Source organism: Globicephala melas, chromosome 3, assembly GCF_963455315.2.
Source record: "Globicephala melas chromosome 3, mGloMel1.2, whole genome shotgun sequence".
NCBI classification, from domain to species: Eukaryota; Metazoa; Chordata; class Mammalia; order Artiodactyla; family Delphinidae; genus Globicephala; species Globicephala melas.
Genome location: NC_083316.1, coordinates 115,939,361 through 115,965,730, shown reverse-complemented (window position 1 = coordinate 115,965,730; position 26,370 = coordinate 115,939,361). Strand labels below are relative to the sequence as shown.

The window sequence follows — 26,370 nt, the reverse complement described above, 5'->3', positions numbered from 1 at the left end:
GCAGACCTGATTTTTGGCCATCCCAATTCACCTGCAGGGATGAGTCAGTGACACCAGACCTATCCACCTATGAAGAATTCCTTTTATTCTTTGCTAGGTCCCATACAAACCTGGGTGGGGAAAAGCAGGAATATTTCTTCATTTCCTTTTTACTAATCTCCTAGGGCCTGGTCCTTCAGAAAAGAAGGGAATGGGCCAAGGAAACGAATGGGGTGGAGGAGAGGAGAAAAGTCTCGGAGGGGCCCTGGAGTAGGATGGGATGAATGAAGGATAAGGAACAGCAAAGATAGGGGATATAATGCCAGCTCCAATACCTGCCTTTTTCTTCTTTCTCTACCCCTGACTCCTATTCGGTCCCTCTAATGAAGCTATGCCAGAGGAAACGCCCTCTAACCACATATATCTCTCACTTTCTTATTTTCTTGGTTCTCCCTAGGGTTAGGTTCGACATCACCAAAACCTGTCCAGGACCGAACATACACTTTGCACAGAACAGGCATCAGCTATATTTAAAAAGGACATCCCTAAGGATAAAAATAGTCATAATGCCACCCTCTAGCCCATAGTTTGCAATGCCTTTCCCAGGATGGATCTCATTGCGTCTCCCTGAACGTCCGAAGTGTTAGGCGGGGCCAAAGCCACTATCCCCACTGTACAAATGAGGAAAAGCGCGGCCCGCCGTGGCCGCAGGTGCAAACTGTGAGCCGCTAGCCATAAAGCAGTCAACTGGCAGCAAGGGTCGCGCCCCTTCACACCACTGCATCTGCGACTCCTGGCGCGATCCCTGCTGGGAATTGTAGTCCAATGACCCTCAGCTACTATGGATTGGACTACAATGACCAGCATGCCCCGCGCTTTTTGGCGCCCCCTTCCCTTTCAGCCTCGGGCGCGGGGGAGGCTCGGCAGACCTGCTGACTGGGAAGCGGTATGGCAGCGACGCTGGGCAGCGGGGAGCGCTGGACGGAAGGTATCAGGTCCTGGCCGGAGCGTGGGACAGGGCAGGGTCAGTTGAAATCAGGGATGGGGCTCCTGACGGCGCCTGAAGGGGCTGAGATCCTGGGCCTGAGATGAAGGATGGAGGTCTATGAGAAGATGCTGGGCCTGAGTAGGGTTCCTGGTGAGGAGGGAGACCTCCCAGGGCAGGGGGCTGGGATCCGGAAACTAGGAGCGCTGGCTCAAGCTGAGGACCCGGCCGGGTACCCAGAGTCACCCGTGACGACTTGTTGCCTCCGACCCCCAGCCCCGCCCCGGCCCGTGCCCCGCCCAGGGCCTGCAGCTGTCAGGCCCGCCTGCGCCGGGGTCAGCGGGGTGACGCGGTTTCCCGCAGCTTGCTTACCCGGTCCTTATCCTCGCCTCCAAACTGGGCTGCCTGACCCTCGGCCTGGGTTTGGTCTTGTCCCTGCATCCAGCATCAGGACGGATGGGCCAGCTTTTTCCATCCTACAGTCAGGCAAAGAGTACTGAGGCAGTGCCTATTATGTACTCTGCATTATGCTGATCCTGCAGCGGGATTTGACAGACATGGGCCCCGTAGCCCACAGAACTCTAAGTCTACTAAGGAAGTTTGACAGGTAAACAGTCAGTTACAAAACAGGGCCAGAATGTCCTGGGCTACACAGCAAGGTCGTAGGTTTGAGGGGCATACTGACTAGGCACTCAGCGTGGCCTGGGTGTCAGAGGCCTCATGAAGAAAGTGTTACGTATGATGACATGAAGGATGCGTTGGAGTTAGCCAGACCTACTTAGAGAATAGTTTTGCAGGCAGAGGGAACAGCATGTGCAAAGGCACAGAGAAAAGAGAAAGCATTGATGGTCTGAAGGGAGTTTGGTGTGGCTAGAGCATAGACTACAAAGGAAATTGTGTTGAGATTTGAGGCTGGAGAGACAGGCTGGGCCCATGATAAGAAATTTGGACACCGAGTAGTGGGTAGTCAGTAAGAGATGTTAAGCAGGAAAAAGGGTTTTTTAAATCTTACCCAGATCCTCCATACAGGACACGAGTACTCTGCCTTCTTTGACTATATTGCTATGGCCCTCTTTGTACTCTGCAGGCATTATGATTAATTAAATCCTCTCCTTTAAACTATATCCTCCTTGTGGTCAGGATTAGGTCTTATGCATATATCTCCTTGATCTATCTAGCCAAATGTATTGTACATATTAGTTTTATAACTGTCAGTTAAAAAATTGAACTCATTTCTACTTTAAATCTTAGTGGTGGGAGGCATTGTGACAAAAAATAATGTGTTATGATCAATTCACTTCTGACCATGGACCACAGAGAAATAGGCTTCCCCTGTGCTGCCCTAAAGCCAAGGTATTGGGCAGATGCCTCTTGAGCCCCTTTACTGGCTCTGAGTGAAGATTATTTGCTGACTGATGACTATAGGTATGGTGGACATTATTATGCTTCATGTTTCTGGCATTAAAAGTTTTTCATGGTTGCCTCTGTATTGTTTTCTCAAGGAAGATGTTTCTTCAGCTTTGTATGGGTGTTTAGAAGTCAGCATGATGTCAGTAACCTGGGCCTCACACTCATTTGCCTACAGGCAGCCTCCCAGATAGCTAAGGCCAGTAGCAAAGTTGATTTGCAGGTCAGACTGAAGCCTCATGGAGGTGCGTTGCTTTGCAGCTTACATTGATGCAGTTAGAAGAAACAAATACCCAGAAGACAGACCTCCTGAAAGTCATGACCCCTGTGGTTGCTGTAACTGCAGGAAGGCACAAAAGGAAAAGAAGTCTGAGCATGAGTGGAATCAGACCCGACAGGGTGAGGGGAGTGCCACTTATACTGAGGAGCAGCTGCTTGGAGTACAAAGGTGAGCCTGTGGTGGGATTAAATGAGTGATTTTATGTACAGTGCCTGGCACAGATGATGTGTTATGTAAGTATTGACTGCTATTATTATTTTTATTACTGTTATTGAAGCACAATAGCTTCTTGACCTCAGAGGCAAGGCTAGGTGGAAGTGGAGTGTTAGGGTATAATCTGAAGTAACTGCCCTGCTTCTACTGTAAGAGAGACAGGGGAAATGAGCTTGACATAACAGACACCTGTACAACATTCTACCCAACAACAGTAGAACGCACATTCTTCTCAAGTATACATGGAACATCATCCGGGATAGACCATACGTTAGGCCATAAAACAAGCCTTAATAAATTTAAAAGGATTAAAATCAAACACTGTATGTTCTTTGAAATTGACAACAGAAGAAAATTTGGGTAATTCACACATATGTGAAAATTAACATATTCCTAAATAACAAATAGGTCACAGAAGAAATCACAAGGAAAATTAGAAAATACTTTGAGATGAATGAAAATGAAAACACTTATAAAGCAACTACACTCCAATAAAAATTAATTAAAAAAATGAAAATACAACATACCAAAACATATAGGATGCAGCTAAGGCAATACTTAGAAGGAAATTTATAGCTATAAATGTTTATATTTTTTTAAAAAATCTCAAATCAATAACCTAATCTTCTAAAAAAAGAAGAACAAACTAAGTTCAAACAAGCAGAATGAAGGAAATAATATAGAGTGGAAGTAAATGAAATAGAGGATAGCAAAACAATAGAGTTCTACAAAACCAAAAGTTGGTTTTTTGAAAATATCAACAAAATTGACAAACTTTTAGCTAGACTGACCAAGCAAAAAAAGGGAGAAGACTCAAATAACTAAAATCAGGAGTAAAATAGGGGATATCACTACCAATCTTACAAAATAATGATTATGTAAGAGAATACTGTGAACAATTATATGTCAACAAATTAGATAACTTGAATGAAATGGTTAAATTCGATTTCCCAAAAGAAAAGCCCAGGCCCAGGTGACTTCACTGGTGAATTCTACCAAATGTCTGAAGACAAATTAACTAATCCTTCATTAACTATTTTAGAAAATACCAAAGAAGGGAATTCTTCCCAAGTCATTCTATGAGACCAGTATTATTACCCTGTAACCAAAAACAGACAAAGTCATCACAAGATGGATACAGATTTCTGCAACATATAAAAATGATTATATATCTTGACCAAGTGAGATTTATCCTAGGAATCCAAGGTTGTTTAACACATGAAAATCAAAAAATGTAATACACCATATTAATAGAATAAAAGACAAAAGTCACATGATTGTTTCAATAGGTGCAGAAAAAGCTTTTGACAAAACCCTGCACTCTTTCATGATAACAGTATTCAACACACCAAGAATAGAGGGGAACTTCCTCAACCTGATAAAGGTCATCTTCAAAAAATCCACAGCTGGGACTTCCCTGGTAGTCCAGTGGTTAAGACTCTGCACTCCCAATGCAGGGAGCCAAGTTCGATCCCTGGTCAGGGAACTCGATCCTGCATGCTGCAACTAAAGATCCTGCATACCACAATGAAGATCCTGCATGCCTCAACTAAGACCTGGCACAGCCAAATAAATAGAATTTTTTTAAAAAAAAACCTCCTTAAATTAAAAAAAAAAATCCACAGCTAACATCATACTTAATGGTGAGTAATTTGATGCTTTCCAAGATCAAGAACAGGACAGGAACAAGATTCTAGCCACTTCTATTCAACATTGTGCTAGGAGTTCAAGCCAGGGCAGTTAAGCAAAAAGAAGTAAAAAAAAAAAAAGAAAAGAAAAGAAATAGAAGCCATTCAAATTGGAAAGAAGAAATAAAAGTATATTCACAAATTATATGATCTAGTATAGAAAATTTTAAGCAATACCCACACACACACAAACTAACTATTAGGACTAATAAATTACTTCAGTAAAGTTCAGTATAAGATCAATGTACAAAAATTATTATTTTTCTATATGCTAAGAATGAACAATCTGAAAATGAAAACAATTTCATTTATAACAGCATCAAAAAGAATAAAATGCTTAGGAATAAATTTAATGAGAGAAATGTAAGATTTTACATTGTAAACGACAAACTTTATTAAAAGAAATTAAAGATGACCTAAATAAATGGGAAGATTGCCTGTATTCATGAATTGGAAGGCTTAATATTGGTAATATGGTAATAGTCCTCAAATTGATCTACAGATTTAACACAAATTAAAATTCCCTGCTACCTATCAAATTCCCTGCTACCCTTTTTTGCAGAAATTGACAACCTGATCCTAAAATTCATATGAAAATGCAAAGGACCCAGAGTAGCCAAAACAGTCTTGAAAAAGAAGTACAAAGTTGGAAGACTCACACTTCCCAATTTCAAAACCTACTACAAAGCTTCAGTAATGAAGACAGTGTGCACCAGCATAGGATAGGCATGTAGATCAATGGAATAGAATTGAGACTCCAGAGATAAACGCTTATATTTATGGTTAATTGGTTTTTGACAAGAGTGCCAAGACAATTTAATGGGGGAAAGACTAGTCTTCAACAAATGTTGTTGCGACAACTGGATATCCACATGCGAAAAAATGAACTTGGACCCCTTCCTCACACAAATACAAAAATTAATTCGAAGACCTAAATGTAAGAGCTAAAACCATAAAAGTCTTAGAAGAAAACAAATGTAAAGCTTTGTGACATATGGATTAGGCAATGATTTCTTGTTGACACCCAAAGCCCAAGGGATAAAAGAAAAAATAGGCAAATTGGACTTCATCAAAATTAAAAACTTTTGTACTTCAAAAGATACCATCAAGAATGTGAAAAATCAACCCACAAAACAGGAAAAAATATTTTCAAATTATATATCTGATAAGGGAGAGAGGGAAAGAGAAAGGCAGGGGAGGATCTGCCATGGAAGGAGGGATCAGAAACTAGGGTGGGGAATCCATAGGATCCTCACGGGCAGCTCTTGGGGAAGGGCCCTGACCGACATTCCAGACCCTGCATTATAGTCCCAACTGTGTTACTGACTTACTATGAACTCTTCAACAAGGCTCTGGGTCTCTGCCTGCCTAACTGAATTGTGTGGTAGCAAAAAAATGGAGATACTTTAAATGCCCATCAGTAGGGAATGTACATACATCCATAAAATGCAAGAATATGCAGCTTTTTAAAAGAATGTGGTAGGTTTTTATTTTAAAGTATATAGTTGATTTACAATGTTGTGTTAGTTTCTGGTGTGCAGCAGTGTTATATGTAACTGAATATATATATATTCTTTTCCAGATTCTTTTCCACTGTAGGTTATTACAAGATACTAGTATAGTTCCCTGTGCTATACAGTAGGACCTTGTTGTTTATCTATTTTATATAAAGTAGTGTGTATCTGTTAATTATAAACTCCTGATTTAATTTATCCCCCTCCTCTCCACCCCCACCCCTGCTTTCCCCTTTAGTAACCATAAATTTGTTTTCTATGTCTGTGAGTCTGTATCTGTTTGGTAAATAAGTTCATCTGTGTTATTTTTTTAGATTCCACATATAAGTGACATCATATCTTATTTGTCTTTGTCTGACTTCACTTAGTATGATAATCTGTATGTCCATCCATGTTGCTGCAAATGGCATTTCATTCCTTTTTAATGGCTGAGTAATATTCCATTGTATATATATACTGCATCTTCTGTATCCATTCATCTGTCGATGAACACTTAGGTTGCTTCCATGTCTTGGCTATTGTAAATAGTGCTGCTTTGAACATTGGGATGCATGTGTCTTTTCAGATTAGAGTTTTCATCTTTTCCAGATGTATGCCCAGGAGTGGGATTGCAGGATCATATGGTAGTTCTATTTTTAGTTTTTTAAGGAACCTCCATACTGTTCTCCATAGTGGCTGCACCAATGTACATTCCCACCAACAGTGTAGGAGGGTTTCTTTTCTCCACACCCTTGCCAGCATTTACTATTTGTAGACTTTTTGATGATGGCCATTCTGACCAGTGTGAGGTGATACCTCATTGTAGTTTTGATTTGCATTTCTCTAATAATTAGCAATGTTGAGCATCTTTTCAAGTGCCTGTTGACCATCTGTAGAATGTGGTAGATTTGTAATAATAGCCAATATTTATGTCATGTCAGATGCTATCAAGCATTTTAATGAATACTTCATTTAATTATAACAGCTGTGAAATATAGGTGTAATTATCAGCCCATTTCAGAAGATAACACAAAGGCACAGAGTTAAGTCCACAGCAAGATCAGATGCCAACCAAGGCGTTTTTACTCCAGAGTTCATGCTGTAGTCCACCCGCTCTCAAGGTGTGGTTTGGGAACCCCAAGACCCTTTTGGGGAGGGGTCTGCAAGTTTAAAACTATCTTCATGATAATACAAACATATTATTTGCCTTTTTCACTCTCATTCCTTCATGATTATACAGTGGAATTTTTGAGAGGCTGTATAACATGCCATTATATCATTTTATAAAAGACTTCTTAGATCAGAAAGTTCAGAACCAACACTCTGGTGGTCTAAACTGTTATCCCTGTACTTTTCATCTATATAAGTTATGGATCAATTCCCAAGATAAATTGTTAGTTTAAAAAAAATGAGATATAGAAGGGTGATTATAATATACTTCCATTTATGTAAAAAAAAAATGGGGAAGTCTCTATACAGGTACTCTCTCTGTACATAGGAATCAGAGAAAACTTTTTTTTTTTTTTTCCTGTGCCACACAGCTTGTAGGGTCTCAGTTCCCTGACCACGGATTGAACCTGGGCCATGGCAGTGAAAGCCCAGAACCCTAACTACTAGGCAACCAGGGAATGCCCCACAGAAAACTTCTAACTGTGGTTATTCTTAGGGTAGGAGATTGGAGGACAGGGAATGGGGAAGCAGGAAGATTTTTCACTGTATATAGTTTAGTACTATTGGATATTTTTCTTCTACCATGTGAATATATTAACTTTTTAAAACAATGTTTAAACAGATAGCCATAAGGAGAAAAAAAGGTAGATTAAAAAAAAAAAAAAAAGGATGGTTAGGGTATTTCTTCTGACTTTGCTGTCCAGTGGTTCAACTCTGAGGACTTAGCTTGGGCCTTAGTATTATAAGGGTTAGTATACTTGTTCTATCCACTTGCAGGGATATAGAAAGAAAAAAATATTAGATGTAAAAAAAATTAGATGTAAAAATATTAGATGTAAAAATACTTTACTTTATGTAAAAAAAAAATATGTTTTTTACATAAATGGAAAGGAATTAAGCTCTCACTGGGAGGAGGACATTGTTAGTGAATTGTATGTTTCATTAACATGTTCACCAGTTTTCTTTTAGGTTTGTTTTGGGGCTCACAGATTGGAGAGAGGATTGATTTACTATTTTGCAGTTAATTGTACAAAAGGGGCCTTTGTAGACATACCAAAAAATATTTCTGATTTATATTCGTAGGATCAAGAAATGCAGAAATTACTATGAAATTCTGGGGGTTTCACGAAATGCCAGTGATGAAGAGCTTAAGAAAGCTTACCGAAAACTCGCCCTGAAATTTCATCCTGACAAGAACTGTGCTCCTGGAGCAACAGATGCTTTCAAAGGTCTGATCCTAAACTAATGCTTAATTCTGCCCTTCTTATGTTGTTTGGTCACAGCAAGTTGTTTTCAGCCTCCCCTGTAATTGTTTTATAAGGCCACAAGCAGGGTTTTGTTTTTTCCTGCCACACCTCTTAGATAGTTATTGTTAGCATAGCTCTCTCCTGTCCTCATTCACTTACTTTAATTTCTTTTGGAAAAAATATTTGGTTTCTCTGTGACACCTTTTGGAACCTTTCATTCCTTGATTCAGCAAATCTTTATTGAAGATCTATGTGCCAGGTGCCATGGTGAGTAAAACAGATATGATTCCTCTTGTGGAACTTATAGGTTGGTGGCCGCTTGCAAGTAGGACCTAGACAGCATTTCCAAACTTCTTTGACCATCAAAATATTTGTTCATGAAACCTGTTATTAACATGTATGAAAAAGCTTTATACAGCTTTGTAAAGAGCAAAAACATGGTTATAGATCGAATCTTTTTTCCATTGATTTCCGTGATACTTTTAGTGATATATTCTTTTTTTTTTTTGCGGTACACAGGCCTCTCACTGTTGTGGCCTCTCCCGTTGCGGAGCACAGGCTCCGGACGCGCAGGCTCAGTGGCCATGGCTCACGGGCCCAGCCGCTCCGCGGCATGTGGGATCTTCCCGGACCGTGGCACGAACCCATGTCCCCTGCATCGGTGGACGCTCAACCACTGCGCCACCAGGGAAGCCCCAGTGATATATTCTTAAAAAATATTTTGGATCCAACACATAAATAAAAATCTTACTTAAGAGCTTCACCCTCAGGAATGTCATTGATTAAGGCAAGGATTATCAATGGATGCCGAAACTATTGGGTGATAGGTTGTTGTTGCATAGGATGTTCACATACTGTCAAATAATCACCCACAGAATACTTATTGATTACACAGGGGAAATTTTCCTTTATAACGGAGATAGCTAGCTGTCACCACTTTAACCAAGTGATCCAACTTATCATCACCAATACTAGAACAACCTAACATTACATGTTGTAATACCGTGTGGTATTCTTGCCAGAATGTTTGACCTGAATCTAATAAAGAAGCAATCAAAATATGGGACATTCTACAAAGAACACTGAACTACTCTTAAAAAAATTCAATATAATGAAAAACAAAAAAGGTGGGGAGACTGTTCTAGATTAAAAGTAACTAAAGATACATGAAACCAAATGTAACTCATGAACCTTGCATGGATTCACTGGGTGATAATGAATTGATGTTAATTTCTTAGCTATGATATGATGTTGTGATCATGTAGGAGAATATCTTTCTTCTCCGGAGACATAGCTAAAATATTTAGGGGTGAAGTGTCATTATATCTGCAGCCTACTTTCAAATGGTTCAGCAAAAAAAATGAATACATATTATATGTGTATGTGTAGAGAGTTGAGGAAAGCAATGTGGTAAAATGCTAACAATTGATGAATAAATGTAAAGGTTTTTATTATACTATTTTTTCGTCTTTTCTGGAGATTTGAAATTTTTCAAAAGAAAAAGTAAAAAAATGATAGATCTGAGACATTTTTTAAAGTCAGCTTTTACCTCAGCGGGCAGGCTACCCTTGTTGATGTGCCATTGTGAATCTAGTTCTCCCCACAGTTTCTACAAGGAAACAGATAACCCACAATTTCCTCACACCTTCATGTAAGGTACCTCACAGACTAATGCCATTTCTCTGAGAAATCTGCCAGATTTCAAGGGATGTGAATGTTTAAGCAACTCTGTTTAGGCTTTTCTGTTTGTTTTTTCTGCTTAGCAGTTTTATTGCTATAAATTTTTTTTTTTTGCGGTATGCGGACCTCTCACTGTTGTGGCCTCTCCCATTGCGGAGCACAGGCTTGGGACGCGCAGGCTCAGCGGCCATGGCTCACGGGCCCAGCCGCTCCGCAGCATGTGGGATCTTCCCAGACCGGGGCACGAACTCGTGTCCCCTGCATCGGCAGGCGGACTCTCAACCACTGCGCCACCAGGGAAGCCCTTGCTATAAATATTTAATACAATTCCCTAGCTAGAAGAATCATAAGGAAATGCTCTTTCTGACTATGTTTCTGATAGTGTTGACTGAATTAAAGGTAGGCGGGTAGGAATGTCTTAAAATTTGTTTTCAAGATTTCTTTGATTGTTGGTACTGATTGTATGTTTAAATGAAATTGGGAAAAGCTTGCACATTTGTGCATAGGGAGGAGAAGTGATGGTATGCATATGTAATCTATTCAGTCTTTGATCCCTCTTTGAGACGTTGGAGATACTTTTCTGTTGTTGTTGTTGTTCCCTGACCAGGGATTGAACCCAGGCCCTCGACAGTGAAAGCACAGAGTCCTAACCACTGGACAGCCAGGGAATTCCCTGGAGATACATTTCTTAATTTCTAAAGACCATTTTTGTTTGTTTGTTTTTGTTTGCTTTTTTTTTTTTTTGCGGTATGCAGGCCTCTCACTGTTGTGGCCTCTCCCGTTGCGGAGCACTGGCTCCGGACGCGCAGGCCCAGCGACCATGGCTCACGGGCCCAGCCGCTCTGCGGCATGTGGGGATCTTCCCGGACCGGGGCATGAACCCGTGTTCCCTGTATCGGCAGGCGGACTCTCAACCACTGCGCCACCAGGGAAGCCCTAAAGACCATTTTTAAAAGTAGGCTGAGGAGAACAGTATGGAGGTTCCTTAAAAAACTACAAATAGAACTACCATATGACCCAGCAATCCCACTACTGGGCATATACCCTGAGAAAACCGAAATTCAAAAAGAGTCATGTACCAAAATGTTCATCGCAGCTCTATTTACAATAGCCCGGAGATGGAAACAACCTAAGTGCCCATCATCGGATGAATGGATAAAGAAGATGTGGCACATATATACAATGGAATATTACTCAGCCATAAAAAGAAACGAAATTGAACTATTTGTAATGAGGTGGATAGACCTAGAGTCTGTCATACACAGTGAAGTAAGTCAGAAAGAAAAAGACAAATACAGTATGCTAACACATATATATGGAATTTAAGGAAAAAAAATGTCATGAAGAACCTAGGGGTAAGGCAGGAATAAAGACGTAGACCTACTGGAGAATGGACTTGAGGTTATGGGGAGGGGGAAGGGTGAGCTGTGACGGAGCGAGAGAGAGTCATGGACATATACACACTAACAAACGTAGTAAAGTAGATAGCTAGTGGGAAGCAGCCGCATGGCACAGGGATATTGGCTCGGTGCTTTGTGACCGCCTGGAGGGGTGGGATAGGGAGGGTGGGAGGGAGGAAGACGCAAGAGGGAAGAGATATGGGAACATATGTATATGTATAACTGATTCACTTTGTTATAAAGGAGAAACTAACACACCATTGTAAAGTAATTATACCCCAATAAAGATGTTAAAAAAAAAAAAAAAAGTAGGCTGAGGGACTTCCCTGAAGGCACAGTGGTTAAGAATCCACCTGCCAATGCAGGGGACACAGGTTCAATCCCTGGTCCGGGAAGACCCCACATGCTGCGGAGCAAGTAAGCCCATGTGCCACAACTACTGAGTCCGCGTGCCTCGAGCCTGTGCTCCACAATAAGAGAAGCCACTGCAATGAGAAGCCCATGCACCCCAATGAAGAATAGCCCCCGCTCGCAGCAACGAAGACCCAACACAGCCAAAAAAAAAAAAGTAAACTGAAATAAGACTGAGGAGTGAGGACTTTGCTTTTAGCCAAGCAGGAGGATTTTTACTGATTATTTTATTCAGGAGATTGTATGTGACTTCATGTTAGAATACCACTACTTATGTAGGAGCTGTTTCCAACCATAAACTACTGCTCTCAAGTGAAATAACACATTTTTGATGACGGAGAACAGTACTTCTTAGTTCATCTTGAGTCCAGTGTTGTTTCAGGCTTATCAGACTAGACCATGGAAGATTTCAAGGGCAAGCACTTTGGTGAACTTTCTAGGCCCAAGCACCTCTCCTTGGGTCACTGTGAAGTTGTCCAGCACCAATCAACTCCGGGCTCTTCGTTGCTACTACTATGATCACCCTCAGCTACAGCAAAGACTATGTACTCAGATGCTTTTTGTTTTTGTTGCAGCAATAGGAAATGCCTTTGCAGTCCTGAGCAATCCTGACAAGAGACTCCGCTATGATGAATATGGAGATGAACAGGTGACTTTCACTACCCCTCGAGCCAGACCTTATAATTATTACAGGGACTTTGAAGCCGACATCACTCCAGAAGAGCTGTTCAACGTCTTCTTTGGAGGACATTTTCCTACAGGTTAGTATCCCAAAATTATTGTTTAAGAAGTCATAGGGACTTCCTGGCAGTTCAGTGGTTAAGACTCCATGCTTCCACTGCAGGGGGTGCAGGTTCGATCCTTGGCTGGGGAACTAAGATCCCACATGCTGCTCGGCGTGGCCAAAAAAAAAAAATTCATATATATTTTGAGGATCTGTTTGAGGATCTGAATAGAGGGACTGTGGTATGGTGGCAACAGCAAACTTTGGAATCAGATAATCTGGGGTTGAAGGCATGTCTCCACCATCCAACTATGCATGATTTTGACTTAGTCCATCTGATCTTGTTTCCTTACCTAAAAATGGGGTTGATAATACCAACTTCACAAGGCTGCTGTGAGGATTGGATATTTTTTTAAGTGTTTTATAAATTAGAAGCAATGCCTATATTATCATTATTGCAAAATAGCATTTATATAAAGGTAAAGGTTAGAAAAGTACCCCCAGAGAGTTGGAAGTTGGGTTAATTAAATGCCTGGGAAGTAAATTGAATTTTTTTTTTTTTTTTTTTGTGGTACGCGGGCCTCTCACTGTTGTGGCCTCTCCTGTTGCGGAGCACAGGCTCCGGACGCGCAGGCTCAGCGGCCATGGCTCACAGGCCCAGCCGCTCCGCGGCATGTGGGATCTTCCTGGACCGGGGCACGAACCCGTGTCCCCTGCATCGGCAGGCGGACTCTCAACCACTGAGCCACCAGGGAAGCCCAAGTAAATTGAATTTTGTTAGGTGCTATTAAAGATACTAGTGACATAATCTGATATTGGGCAAGGAGGCAGACGTGAGCATGTCAGACAGGATTCGTGGCCCAAGTGCTTTCTTTCTTAGCCTCTTGGGGTTCTCTCACTCACTGGTTACAAAGGATTATTTAAATAAGGGCGAGAGAGCTAAGCATGTCCCATTTCCAGCTGGTTCACTTGACATACCTACTGTTGTATTTTTCTACTGAGTAAAATGGGACAATACTCTACCCTCAGAGAACCTAGTTGGAAGCAAGGACCTTGGAAAAGGCAAGGAAGGGGTGTTTGCCATAATGCATACTAAGTATTTTTCTTTCTTTTCCAGGAAACATTCATATGTTTTCAAACGTGACAGATGACTCCCACTATTACCACCGGCGGCACCGACACGAGAGGATGCAGACACGGAAGGAAGAGGAAGAAGATAAGCCTCAGGTACCTGGGGAGGACAGGACAAGAGCTGCCCATAAACACTTGTACTGAGCTGACCTTTATGTAGTATGATCAGGTTTTTGAAGTTCAACTTGAGATATGTTGCTAAAATGTGCTTTAGGAAAGCAGAAGCCTGGCAAGAAGAGCTGGATAATTGGCCCAAATAAGCCAGAATGGTACCTCCTCCCCCATCCATTCTTTGGTGACTGTCCCTGGAAATCTGTTCACCTATGGGGCTGTCTTGTAAAACATTTTCTTGACTGCAGAGAATAGGAACCCCCTTCAAAATATTCAATACTAAAGGGGGTTTAAAGTAAGAGATCAAGGGAGTCTTATGAAGCTTAAGGGCAGGAAGCTTGCTGGGCCTTATGTCAGATGGGAACCAGGAACTGGGGTGCTGTCAGGCCCCCATGCAGCTGTGCTCTCCATGACTCTTGGGGCCAGACTGTCTCCTGTTTTCCTGCCTGCCTGCATCTGTTTTGTTCTCTCTAAGCAGCCTGGCTTTTCTGCTTCCCCTTGCAAATGTCCAGTCTACAGTGCCTGAGAGTATGTGTCCTTTCTTCAAGTGACTGCCTAGCAGTGAATGGTGATGAATCTCAATCCCAGACGCTTAGGAGGGAGAATGTGATCATCCCTGCTACGGTTTGATGTCCCCAAGATGTCCCACAGTCCGTTCAGCTGAGGCCAAGGCAACAGAGTTGCATAATAACATGACCTCATGAGAGTCACAGTCTGGGCAAGCTCCCGCACAGGTGTCTGCTTCATTGGTCTTAGAAAAGGGGGCTGCAGAAGGATTACTGAGTGTCAATCCAGATTGTAGGTGGGCCTTGTTCAGCCTTTTCAGCAGACAGAATGGGGCTGTTTGGTACCTCTCAGCAGAAAGTACAACCTTCCCAGAAAAGCCTTGGGCTATGTGCAGTACATCAGTAATTCATATTTTCTTTGGGAAAACTGTTCTCTTTTCAATAAGCTTTATATTGATGAAGAGCACTTACACCAAATGCTTTTTCTTTTTCAGACTACATATTCTGCATTTATTCAGTTACTTCCAGTTCTGGTGATTGTGATTATATCTGTGATTACTCAGCTGCTAGCTGCTAATCCCCCATATAGTCTATTCTATAAATCGTAAGTCAAATCTTTATAAATATTTCTTAACAACAAGCTGGTACATTACTAACATTCCATTTCACCTTTTGTTGTAGAAAACACTGATTTTGTGTTTAAAGGAACAGCTGGATAGTAATAATGCAGAGACTCAAAAATATTGTTCTTTAGGCAGTTTCCGAGGCACTCAGGACCTGGATTGTTTTGTTCTACAGCGACATCATCTGGTCAGCTGCCCAATAGCAATGGCTGGTTTCTGAAGGATTAATAGACGAACTCCAGGTTCAGATTAAATCCTTAACATTCCACTTTAGAGTTTAAAAGGACCTTACTGAGCTTGTGATAGTATCGCTGGACCCCTGTGAGTCTGAGAACATAGTAACTAAGATCTAGTGATTATTTCCAATTTAAGAAATTGCAAGAATAGTACATTTATTCATAAGGCTATACAGTCAAACCATAGTATCTCATTTCTTTGCTTTTGCTAAAAATATAGAAATCATTATAAAGTTTGTATTGCATGGAAAATTTGAGCTCTGATAGGAATTTTTTAATTTCTTCAATTAATTATTTCAGTTAAATCAGTTCTTAATTTGATCCCTAGACCAGCATCATCAGCATTAACTTGCCAACCTGTTAGAAATGCAGACTCTTAGGCCTTACTCCATATCTACTGAATCAGAAACTCTAGGGGTGAGAACCAGCAATATGAGTTTTAACAAGCCCTCCAGATAATTCTGGTCCATACTAAAGTCTGAGAATCACTGGATTATTTTTTTTAATTAATAATGGGAAATGAGTCATTACTATTATAGTTTAGCAGACAAAAACCTTTCAAAATGTGGACTCCATGGAACCGTACCTAACAGGAAGAGCTCTTGTTGGTGATCACTGTAGACTAAAGACTATCATTCTATATCAATATCTTCATTTTATAGAGAGGAAAGCTGAGACTCAGAGAGAGGTTATTGCTGTCAGGACACAATGGCCTGATTCCCTCTTATTTCCTGACTTCCCATATTTCTCCATATGCTACTGCTACCTCCTTTCTTGTCAGGCCAGTGGGACAGACAGGAAGCTACCCTGATAACAGCTTCCCAGAGGGAGGCAAGAGCAGTCATGGCTCTTAGACATCCAGCAAGATCCATAAGTTGAGAGATCAAAGGAAAAGGCTAGGAAAAGGTCAAATATAACTCCTTTAAGATGGATTTTGTCCAATTTGGACAAAATCAGCTTGGATTTTGCACATTGCCATCACATTGTTTTAACTTGAATTTGAACTCCCTTCTGTACTTTCTTATGGTTAGACTTCAATTAACCCAGACCTGTTAAAGTTTCTGAGCACCAGACACCTTTGGATATCTTAGACCCACTGAGAGTTAGGCTGGAGGTATCATTGAAATATTTTGTCTTAGTTTTTGCAGTTCTCACCTAATGGCTATGTGTAAAGTACTTTTTATCATGTCCTAAAAATTAGAACTAAGTTGGTATAAGCTGTCTGGTTATTTTTAAATAGTTTATAGTAACAATCATTTCATTCATCCAACATTTACCAATAGCCACTCTGCGCCAGGTGCCATGCTAGGTCCTATACAATATACAAATTGTTTTTTAAGCATTCAGCATTCTACTTTTAACACAGAAAGCAGTCTAAGAGAGGTCAATCCAGATAGCTGCACCCCCATATTCACAGCAGCATTATTTACAGTAGCCAAGACATGGAGACAACCTGAACACACACACACACACACACACTATGGAGTATTATTCAGCCATAAAAAATGAAGAAACCCTACCATTTGTGACAATATTGAGGGACCTTGAAGGCATTATGCTAAGCGAAATAAGTCAGAGAAAGACAAATACTGTATGATCTCACTTATATGTGGAATCTAAAAAAAAAAAAAAAAAAAACAAACTCAGAAAAAGAGATCAGACTTCTGGTTACCGAAGGTGGAGGAGAGAGGGAAGGGGAATTGAAGGAAGATGGTCAAAGGTACAAACTAACAGTTATAAGTTAAGTAAGTACAAGGTATGTCAGGTACAACACAGTGTTACAGTAGTAACGCTGCTGTATGATAGGAAATGATAGGAAAGTTAAGAAAGTAAATCCTGAGAGTTCTCATCACAAGGAGAAAGGTTTTTTTTCCTTTATTCTTGTCTTCTTTCTTTTCTTTTTATTGTATCTATATGAGAAGATGAATGTTAGCTGAACCTATTGTGGTAATCATTTCATAATTATGTAAGACAAACCTTCATGATATATGTTTTAAATTTAAAAAGAGAGAGAGGGCTTCCCTGGTGGCGCAGTGGTTGAGAGTCTGCCTGCCGATGCAGGGGACATGGGTTCGTGCCCTGGTCCGGGAGGTTCCCACATGCCGCGGAGCGGCTGGACCCGTGAGCCATGGCCTCTGAGCCTGCGCTCCGCAATGGGAGAGGCCACAGCAGTGAGAGGCCCGTGTACCGCAAAAAAAAAAAAAAAAGAGAGAGAGAAGAGAGGGAGGTGAATCCTTTAAGGAAATAAATATGTGGAGACTGAATCCATTTAATATGCTCACATAATAGCAACAATGATGACATTACACTTACTGCTTTGCTTGGGCAATAATAAATGTTAGATGTATTAGAAAATGATATCTGCATCTGCCCCATGAAGAGGTGATTGTGTGAATGATCTCTGTGAGGCCAGTGCTAAAAGTGATACTGCCAAGTATCACAAGCGTACCTGAGCCTCTCTCTCCTTGTTTCAGGACCTTGGGCTACACCATTTCTAGAGAAACCCAGAACCTACAGGTGCCTTACTTTGTGGATAGAAACTTTGACAAGGCCTACAGAGGAGCATCTCTGCGTGACCTGGAGAAGACGATAGAAAAGGATTACATTGATTACATCCAGACAAGTTGTTGGAAGGAGAAACAACAAAGTAAGATGCTCTAAAAGGGGCTTCAGCTGGTGCCATGCTTCCAACCTGAGGCATCCCAAGCTTCCTGATCCCTTCTCTCTCCTTGTTTGAGCTACTCATGTTTACGTGAACAGGGATAGGACAGAGGCCCATTCAGGATATTACCAAAAAAGGGAAGTTTATTGACAGGATACATGTGGCCAGGACTGGGAAATCTTAGGAACTTCGGCAGTACTAGTTGCCTATCTGTCTGTCTGTCTCTGAGTCTCTACATCTCTCTGCCTATCTGCCCTCTCTCCTCTCTCTGCCAACTTCTTTGCTTTTTCAAGCTCTCCTCCTTCACAGCCTTAATTTGCCATGGCTTATTTTGGTTGCTACCCTCCTATTCACTCTCCCAACTTCCCCAACCCCACAAGTCATTGGCCCCTTTCTACATCACAAGTTTCCTGTTTAAGTAGCTCGCTGGTTTGGTCCATGGTTTCCTAATTTCACATTTCCCAGAGGGAAATCTGATTGATCCAACCTAACCAAAGTTTTATAGGTTGTTGTTATTGAGTTCGGTGCCCCTTCTCTTCCCCTCCAATCAGCTGTGGCCACACAGAATAAAAGCGACTCTCCCAGGAGCAGGCCTTCCACACTGTTTCCCTGGAGACAATGGGGGTGACAGTGTTGGCTTCCAAACCCAGTGAGTGTTCATGGGGAGTACACACACACACACACACACACACACACACACACACACACACACACACACACACACACACACACACACACACACACACACACACACACACACACACACACACACACACACACATATCCATTAGTAATTGTATCTTATAAAACTTGGCTTTGGTTAATTTTTAAAAAGCAAACTAACTCATTTTTTAAAACCTTGTCTGTCACTGGGTATTGTTAAACATCTAACAGTGCCTGATAAATTTAGATCCTCAGTCACAGTGCTGCTAAGCCCTCGCTGACCCATCATGCATCCCAACTCCACCCCAAGTTAGTCTCTCCTTCCTCTGTGTTTTTAAAGCACTTTGCTCATCCTGCTAAGACAGTGCCACCCTCACCATGTTAACATGTTCTGTAGGTACATGACAGTCTCCCTGCTGGACTCTGGGCTCTCTGAGGGCAAAAACCATGTCTTACTAATTTTGTGTCCCAGGCCCTTGGCACAGTCTTTGCTTCAGAACAGATGCTCCACAAATGTCTTTTGAAGAGAGGATTCTCAGGACTGGAAGACAGTGAAACTGCTGAGGACTAGGAATCACTGAGCAGGGCCAGTGTCCTAACCCTGCCCCTGAGGGACCTTATCTCTGCCGTCTACTCCTGTAGGGCAGAGCCCACCTGACCTCTCAGGTGCATTAGGAGCTTGGTAGGCAATGACTTGGATGTAAGGGGGAATTCAGCAGGAGGAGGAAGTTGCTTTTTTATTGAAAAAACTGAGGGGTCAGGAAGTACCCCTACCCACTGTTAAACTAGGTTTTGCAAGTTTCAAAAATCAGGAAAGAATTTTGGAGCAAGATAGAGGCCTTACACTTAAAGGCATTATAAACGTGGATCCAAATCAGGTGAAGGCCACAGTGTATGTCCTAAGAGTCTCCATTATTTTAGACTCTGAGAGGGTTTTGAAATTATGCAGAGGGCTCATGGTAAGGATTACACCTAAGGTGGCTTCTAGGCTTTTGTCGCCATCCTCATGAGGCCTACTTTCAGGGCTTTGGCACTCTCCAGGTATAAACAGATCCAGTGGGTGAGCATGATGCGTGTACCCACAAGTTCCAACCCGGGGGTTATCAGCACACACCCCTTAAAAATCTATTTCTGGCATTTAAGGATGGTGGCCATCCGGAGCCTCCACACAACCCAAGTGCCATTTGAGAACAAGCAGCATCTGCCCTCCGGATCCAGCAGCAAGTGCAGCCAGCATGGTTAAATTTAGCACATGGAGGTTGTAAAAATAAACCCGCTTGAGAACAAAGTTCACTCTTGGCAAAATACCTAATGGAAACTGTTTTTAGCAAAGTTAGCCACTGTCTTTTAAAATCTTTTGTTAATTTCTTTTCTCTGCTTTCTTCCTCCCAAGGAGGTTGTATGGATTATAGAAGATGGTATGAGTATAACGCTTAGCATGGTGTCTGGCATATAGTAAGTGTTTGGATCCTGACCGAATCCAGACCTTGCTTGGCCTTGCTTGACTGGATGCAGCACTGTCTTATGAGGCTGGATCATGATGGTCGTTGGGATCTGTCAGGGTCTTCCAGCTGTCAGGACTCTGATCTGGGCTGTCATGCAGAGTTTTTTGTTTTTTGTTTTTTTGCTGTATGCGGGCCTCTCACTGTTGTGGCCTCTCCCGTTGCGGAGCACAGGCCCTGGACGCGCAGGCTCAGCGGTCATGGCTCACGGGCCCAGCTGCTCTGAGGCATGTGGGATCTTCGCGGACTGGGGCACGAACCCGCGTCCCCTGCATCGGCAGGCAGACTCTCAACCACTGCGCCACCAGGGAAGCCCATGCATGCAGAGTGTTTTTGAGAGAGGCTTTGGGACTTGCCTCTCTTGGCAATTTGCCTGAGTCAGCTTACCTTGAAGGTGCAATGCTCTGTCCATCTATTACACTGGCATTCAGGGCACGGGAAACATTTTGCAGAGAAGAAAAGATGTTCTCTTGATCCTGCCCCTGCCAAAGATTTTGTTTTTTCTTAGAAGTTATTGAATATTAACAGAACTTGTGAAAAGTAACATATTCATTGAGTTGACCTTTTGTTCATTGAAGTGCAAAAGGATTCACTGGCAGTTTGGAGAGAAGTTTCTCCAAGCATGATCATGGGGGTGTGGGACATAGTTCCTTGAAACACTGCCCTTGTGCAAGGTCATTGCTCTAGAGCAAGGTCATTGCTCTCAATCTCTGGAGCATTGAAAACTGGTTTCAATGAACTTTAAAAAAGCAACGTCATGTTTTGAGAAAAGCATTCATATATGTGCAGTTCTCTTTCATCAGCTTATTACAGTGGTTGTCAGTGTATAAAACAGTAAGAATCACTAGCCCTTAATGTTTTCTGGAATGAGATTTCAGGCAATGAGACATTTGGATAAGGTCAGTAACAAAAAACCTAAGGAAATCGTTTCAAGGAAAAGCAAAGCCATAGGATCTGCTCTATGTACTGGTGTAACTGTGACTCAGAGGACCAAAGGGACAGCCTGATTTCACAGAGCCCTCTTGAACAGGTTTCCCACATGCCAAAGAAGCCAGACAAATGGAGTCAGTGCCTAGCTCTGGGCAGAACGAAGGAGCAGAGGGCTTTCATTTGGGTGCAGTGTATGATCCGCCATGAAGCCACGTCACCTGCGAGGATGCCTGTGTGGGGGGCAAGCTCTGGCTGGCGCGCACTGCAGGCCCCACGCCGCGGGGTGAGAGCACATTGTTCTAGAGCCTAGGAGACCCCCTGTTTGCCAAGCAACTGCTGGGCCAGGGCTCAACCTCTGAACCCCCATCACAGAGGGTGGGTTTTCATGCATACCCACCCCTCACCCTGGAGTCCTGCACTTAATCTGCACTTTGGGCCTTACTTGGTGTGAACAGAACCATTGTGAGCAGAAATGCCTGTATTTTGGTTGATAGAGACTTATTCAGAAACCACTGCGCATTGTTCCCTCTGGCTAGCTATTAAGTCCTGTTTCCAGGCAGTTTGCTGATTAATCAGACAGGTGCCTCTTGTTCCACCAAGAAAAACAAAATCTGTCAGCAAGATGACTAAGAATGGATAGACATATTTCAGAATGATTAAAATAGCATTTTCACAAGTGTGGTCCTTTAAACATTGAGTAGCTGCCTGCTATTTGAGGCTTTCAGAAGCCACGCAGGCCCTCGAAGCATGCCATCATGTTAATACACAACACGTCTCTGGAGTTGCTTTTCAGGTATTCCTTCCTACGAATGTCTCTGAAACTATACAAAAGAATAAAAAAGAGAGGCAGCCAAACCACTGTTGAGTCCGGGAGGACAGCAGAGATTATATTCTGGTTAAAAATAGAATGACTTTCTCCACCATGAAGAGAAAATGAAATACGTTTCTTCGAGGAGACAGAGGTCACCGGATCCAGATGATTTCACTTTTAAAAGAGCCCAGCAGCCTTTGGCCTTTGAGTTAGGGGCCCCACATGTGGTGAGGGAATGAAGAACGCCGCCAGCAACCTGGCCTTCTATAGAAGCGTGCCTGCCGGTGGAGGGCTCTGTGTCGGTCCGCATATATGAGTTATGATCCAGCAATGCAGAGGGAAGGATGAAGCAGCTGTCTTTGTTTCAGATGACAGGAACAGGCGATTGGACTCCATTCTCTCCCAACTGCCATCTGAATACCATTCGTAGGAAAGCCCTGAAACAGGGTCTCCTCTTACCGCACGCGTGCAGGTTTCCTAAGTCTGGTGCCAAATGTTCTATTGATAAGAACTAAGTCCAGTGCTTTTGTAATAGAGCACAGATACTGTTGGACTTCAGGATCACAGGTGTCCCTTAATCCTCAGCACCTGGTGTAGCGTAGCTGCCTGATACGTGTTTCTTGAGTAAATGAGTGTTTCTTAAGTTTAATTGAAAGAAAAAGCATTAAAGTAAAAGGAGCTTTGCTTCCAGAAGTATTGAAGTGAAACAGAGGAGCTCAACTTTCTTCATGAATTGTTACCTCTTTTATCTTTCAGAGTCAGAGTTGACCAATTTGGCAGGATTATACAGAGATGAACGATTGAAACAGAAGGCAGAGTCACTGAAACTTGAAAACTGTGAAAAACTTTCCAAACTGATTGGCCTACGCAGAGGTGGCTGAGAGGATGGTAGTCCTATGCAGGCTCGGGGTTTTGCTACGTGTTACTGTTTATGTTCCTAATTCCACTGTATAATACAAAATTAGGAAATGATGAACATTTTACAATTTGCTAACTTTGTTTGGTGGGCAGGGTTGGAGGTGCTTCAGCATGGAGCCAGACTTGTCATCACAGACTCCTTCCCGGGGATTGGCTCTGGGGGCCAGGAGCAGGTCATCTAAATTGAATTAATGGCAAAGCATTAGATTCAGCCCCCTGCTCTGCGCCTACCCTGCCTCTAGAAAGGTAGTTCAGGGCACCCCAGAGCAGATTCATATTTTCTTTCTTCTTCCCTTCAGTGAAGTCTCAATAGCCAGTCATTCCTAGGCTTAGCCAAAGCAGCTTAATATTGGTTGTTTACAATGTGCACTGAGAATTATACCTCTCCCTTCATTAGAGTCATCGTCTCCCCACCAGATTCAGCTGTTGGAACAACTCAACTTTCCATTTTCTAAGGGAAATGTGGAGAAATGTAAACTGTTTTAGTCCACAGTTTTCTATTTGTCTAATCTCTGTTCAGAGTTACTAGCATTAGCAAACTGCCTAATTTGAGTTTCTTTTACTTCCTTAACCCTCTCTCTTGTAGAGAGCCCAGAAATTAAGTTATTGAGTGAAACAGTTCAATGGACATGGAAGCAGGGGCCAGGGGTGAAGGTAAAATGCAAGACTAAGTCTCAGCTGCTCAGTGCAGGTTCCCTAGTCCATCACAGAACTCAGAGAATGTTCTTTTTGACATTTCCCCTTGCAGCATCACACTTGAGCTGAGTCCCTACACCCCACAGAGGTACAGTGGTCAGACCTAAGAGGAGGCACTGCCAGCCAGCTGGGCTGTTTGCTCAAGCCTAGAGATAGGAGGCAAAGACCCTCAGTCTGAGGCTATGGGGGTCTGGCGTTGGCCCCAGCAGTCACTTTGTTTAACCCAGTGCCCTGTAGTTTGTGATAGGAGATGCTTTTTCATGTAGTCAACATTTGTTGAGTGCCTGGTATGGAATGAGAACATTGGCCCAGAGAGGATGCATGGTTGAACTGGGTCACACAACTTGTTGTGACAGAGCTAGATGGTAGGCCGACTATCAAGTAGGAAGTGTGTGATCATCCCCATTGCTCAGGTAATTCTAGCCATATTGGTTAAAGCAGAATCTTTCCCAAGGATGCTCCTCCCCCCACCCTGGGATCCTGTATCCTTTCTATGGCAGTGCTATATCCGCTCAGGACACCTCTCTACACCACTTCTGTGTACAAAACAAAAACAGGCAGCTCTTCCCACTGGTGACAAGGAGGACGGAAGTTGTTGCCTGGACTGTGTGGTTCTGGGCCTTCCTGTGGAGGTGAGCTACCAGGATTGAGCTGCCCAGATTATATCATGAATCTGAACCTGGAAGGATCAGTAGGTAAATGTAGTCTACACTCCATGTTTTCTTCGGGATGGAAGAAAAGTTCCTGTTGGAAGGAGAGTCTACGTTAAAACTTGTTTCCAAAGTAGAGTTTCTCGTTTCAGATGCATAGCCGTGATTTAGGCAGATGTATCTAGTATTGTCCCACGTGTGGGCATCCCACAGGGTCAGGAGATGAGTCCAGAGGTAAAGAGTGGGACTTTGGTGGCTGGTAGGGGCACCTACTCAGCTGTAGGGAGGGAGAGCAGCTCCAGAGATAGTCAGATTTTGTCACCCAATGAAGTCTATCCTCCTGGGTTTTGGGGGGCTTCCTTGATCCCCTCTGAGTGACTGAAGGGATTTACATGGTAAAATGTGCCTGTGGGCCAAATGAGCTATAGAAAGTTGTTTTCCTGTACACACAAAAATCAAAGCTCCCCTGTCCCCAACCCCAATCTCTGCTAGAAAATGGGCCCTAATTAAACTGACTTAACAAGGTACAAGACTCTGCTCTAGATGCCCGTGAATAGTGTAGTCACACCTGGATTTCATGGCAGAGATGAGTTATCTGTGATGATACTAAATAGAGGCAATACTAACTCACTTCATTAAATGTCAGGTCTGTTGTCTGTTTTTATAGCACTGATGGTACTGTTTTATTTATTACCTAATAGACTGCAACACTCACATCTGGTTTTCCTGAAGGGAATGGTATTTGCTTTGGGTTGAAGGATAGTTTAATCTATTTGGTACTGTCCAGAATATTGTTAAACTATAATTTCCTGGGTTGCATTTTAGATGGGTTGTCTGCATGGTGGTAAAATAAGCATTTTCCTCTTGCCTACATCATTTGGAAAGTTTTTATTATATATAAACTCTCTAGGCATGGCGTATTCTTGCTCTCAGAACTTGGCATGCAACTCTAGACTATTTCTGTGAGCACAAATGCAGACTGGAGATGCGTGATGGGAGTGGGGCTAAGAAATAGGGCTTGAGGCTCGAGCAGAAGGCGAAGCTCTTGTAAGAATGGAAGTGCCCTCTGCACTAAATGATCAACAGTGAGGAAGGTGGGATGAAAACCCTTCTCATCACAAGGGGCACTGCAGTTTAAAGGAATCCGTGTCCCCAGATTAGCAACCCTGGGGTTCATCTGCTCAAACTAGAAGACTTCTGAACTTCCTTGATCAGCTCCAGGCCTCACAGCTTGGGAGAAGTGTCCAGCAAGAAAATGCCATTGCTGTTCTTTCTGTTGGAAACTATTAGAAATTACGCCGAACTCCAAACCCCACTGGAACGTGGAATCCAGCAGCCTAGCCAAGCTATGTGTTACTCTCATTTACATCCTCACACTCAGGACTGGCTTTGTGAGGAGGCACTGTTGGGATTCCAGAGCTTTCTGTTACGAATAGCCACACACGCGGGTTCATTGTCTGCATGCACTGTTCCTCACAGGAGCTAGCGCTTAATTAGTATTTATTTTGGATTCCTTTAAGGTATAAGCTTAGTGTCCTAATATATTTATTTTTGGAAAGGACCAACTTATTATACATCTTATTTTTTGAGCCTGCATTGTTGATAACCTCGTGCAGTGACCACCAAGTAACTATATACCTGTGTGTTACATATTGATTACATCTTTTGCATCACATTCAGTATTTGGAATTAAAGATGTGAATGTTCTGTGACCAGAGCCAGGTTTGACACAGATGGAATCAGCTCCTGGTGGAGTAAGAATCCTGAAAAATCTGGTCACCTGATCCATTACATCTGGATTGAGTGTATTTTAACAGAAATAAATTAAATGGTTTTATATAAAAAGAATGGCTTTATATTTTTCCTTTGTTCTTTTACCTTTGCCCATGGCACCCGTAGGTACTGCATATTGCCTGACTCCTTGGAGCCACTTAGGACTAGACAGGCTGTTGACCTCTGCTCCAGTGTTCCCTCATACATCAATGGAATTATTGGTGTTTAGCATAATAGATAGCATTGGTGGCATCACCAATTCAATATTTGTTTTCCATCAGATGTCAGCAGCTGCAGCATATTACAGCCAATGTACACATCAAATCTACTTAGCATCTGAACATCAGGTGTTATCCCAGTTCCTTGCTGGCTTTGTTCCTAACGGTCCTCAGTTAGGGTAGTCTTGGTTTAGGAATACAGGACATTGTTAATGTAATAATAATACATTTCATGTGAAGAAATATTAAGGTGATATTCAATT

At 42.4% G+C, this 26,370-nt stretch overlaps 1 protein-coding gene across 2 annotated transcripts; it reads left to right on the top strand.

The window, feature by feature from the left end:
* The first annotated feature begins 844 nt into the window (after window positions 1-844).
* DNAJC18 (DnaJ heat shock protein family (Hsp40) member C18) lies at window positions 845-25,964 on the top strand. 2 transcript variants are annotated; one of them, XM_030869459.2, is made up of 8 exons: window positions 845-967; window positions 2,633-2,819; window positions 8,299-8,444; window positions 12,529-12,714; window positions 13,795-13,904; window positions 14,920-15,029; window positions 17,759-17,931; window positions 22,609-25,964. In XM_030869459.2, exons 1-8 carry the CDS (start codon window positions 928-930, stop codon window positions 22,731-22,733), a joined length of 1,077 nt encoding a protein of 358 aa, XP_030725319.1. In that variant the 5' UTR covers window positions 845-927; the 3' UTR covers window positions 22,734-25,964. The 2 variants fall into 2 exon arrangements, with proteins under 2 accessions (XP_030725319.1, XP_060152261.1); XM_060296278.1 differs by having other exon boundaries at window positions 876-1,003.
* The last annotated feature ends 406 nt before the right edge of the window (window positions 25,965-26,370 follow it).

Excerpts from the sequence above, each read along its gene's own strand:
- DNAJC18 (XM_060296278.1), top strand. The coding sequence starts at position 928 with ATGGCAGCGACGCTGGGCAGCGGGGAGCGCTGGACGGAAGGTATCAGG. Across the intron at positions 1,004-2,632 it reads GGAGCGTGGGACAGGGCAGG|CTTACATTGATGCAGTTAGA; the intron begins GTCAGTTGAAAT and ends GTTGCTTTGCAG. Across the intron at positions 17,932-22,608 it reads TTGGAAGGAGAAACAACAAA|AGTCAGAGTTGACCAATTTG; the intron begins GTAAGATGCTCT and ends TTTATCTTTCAG.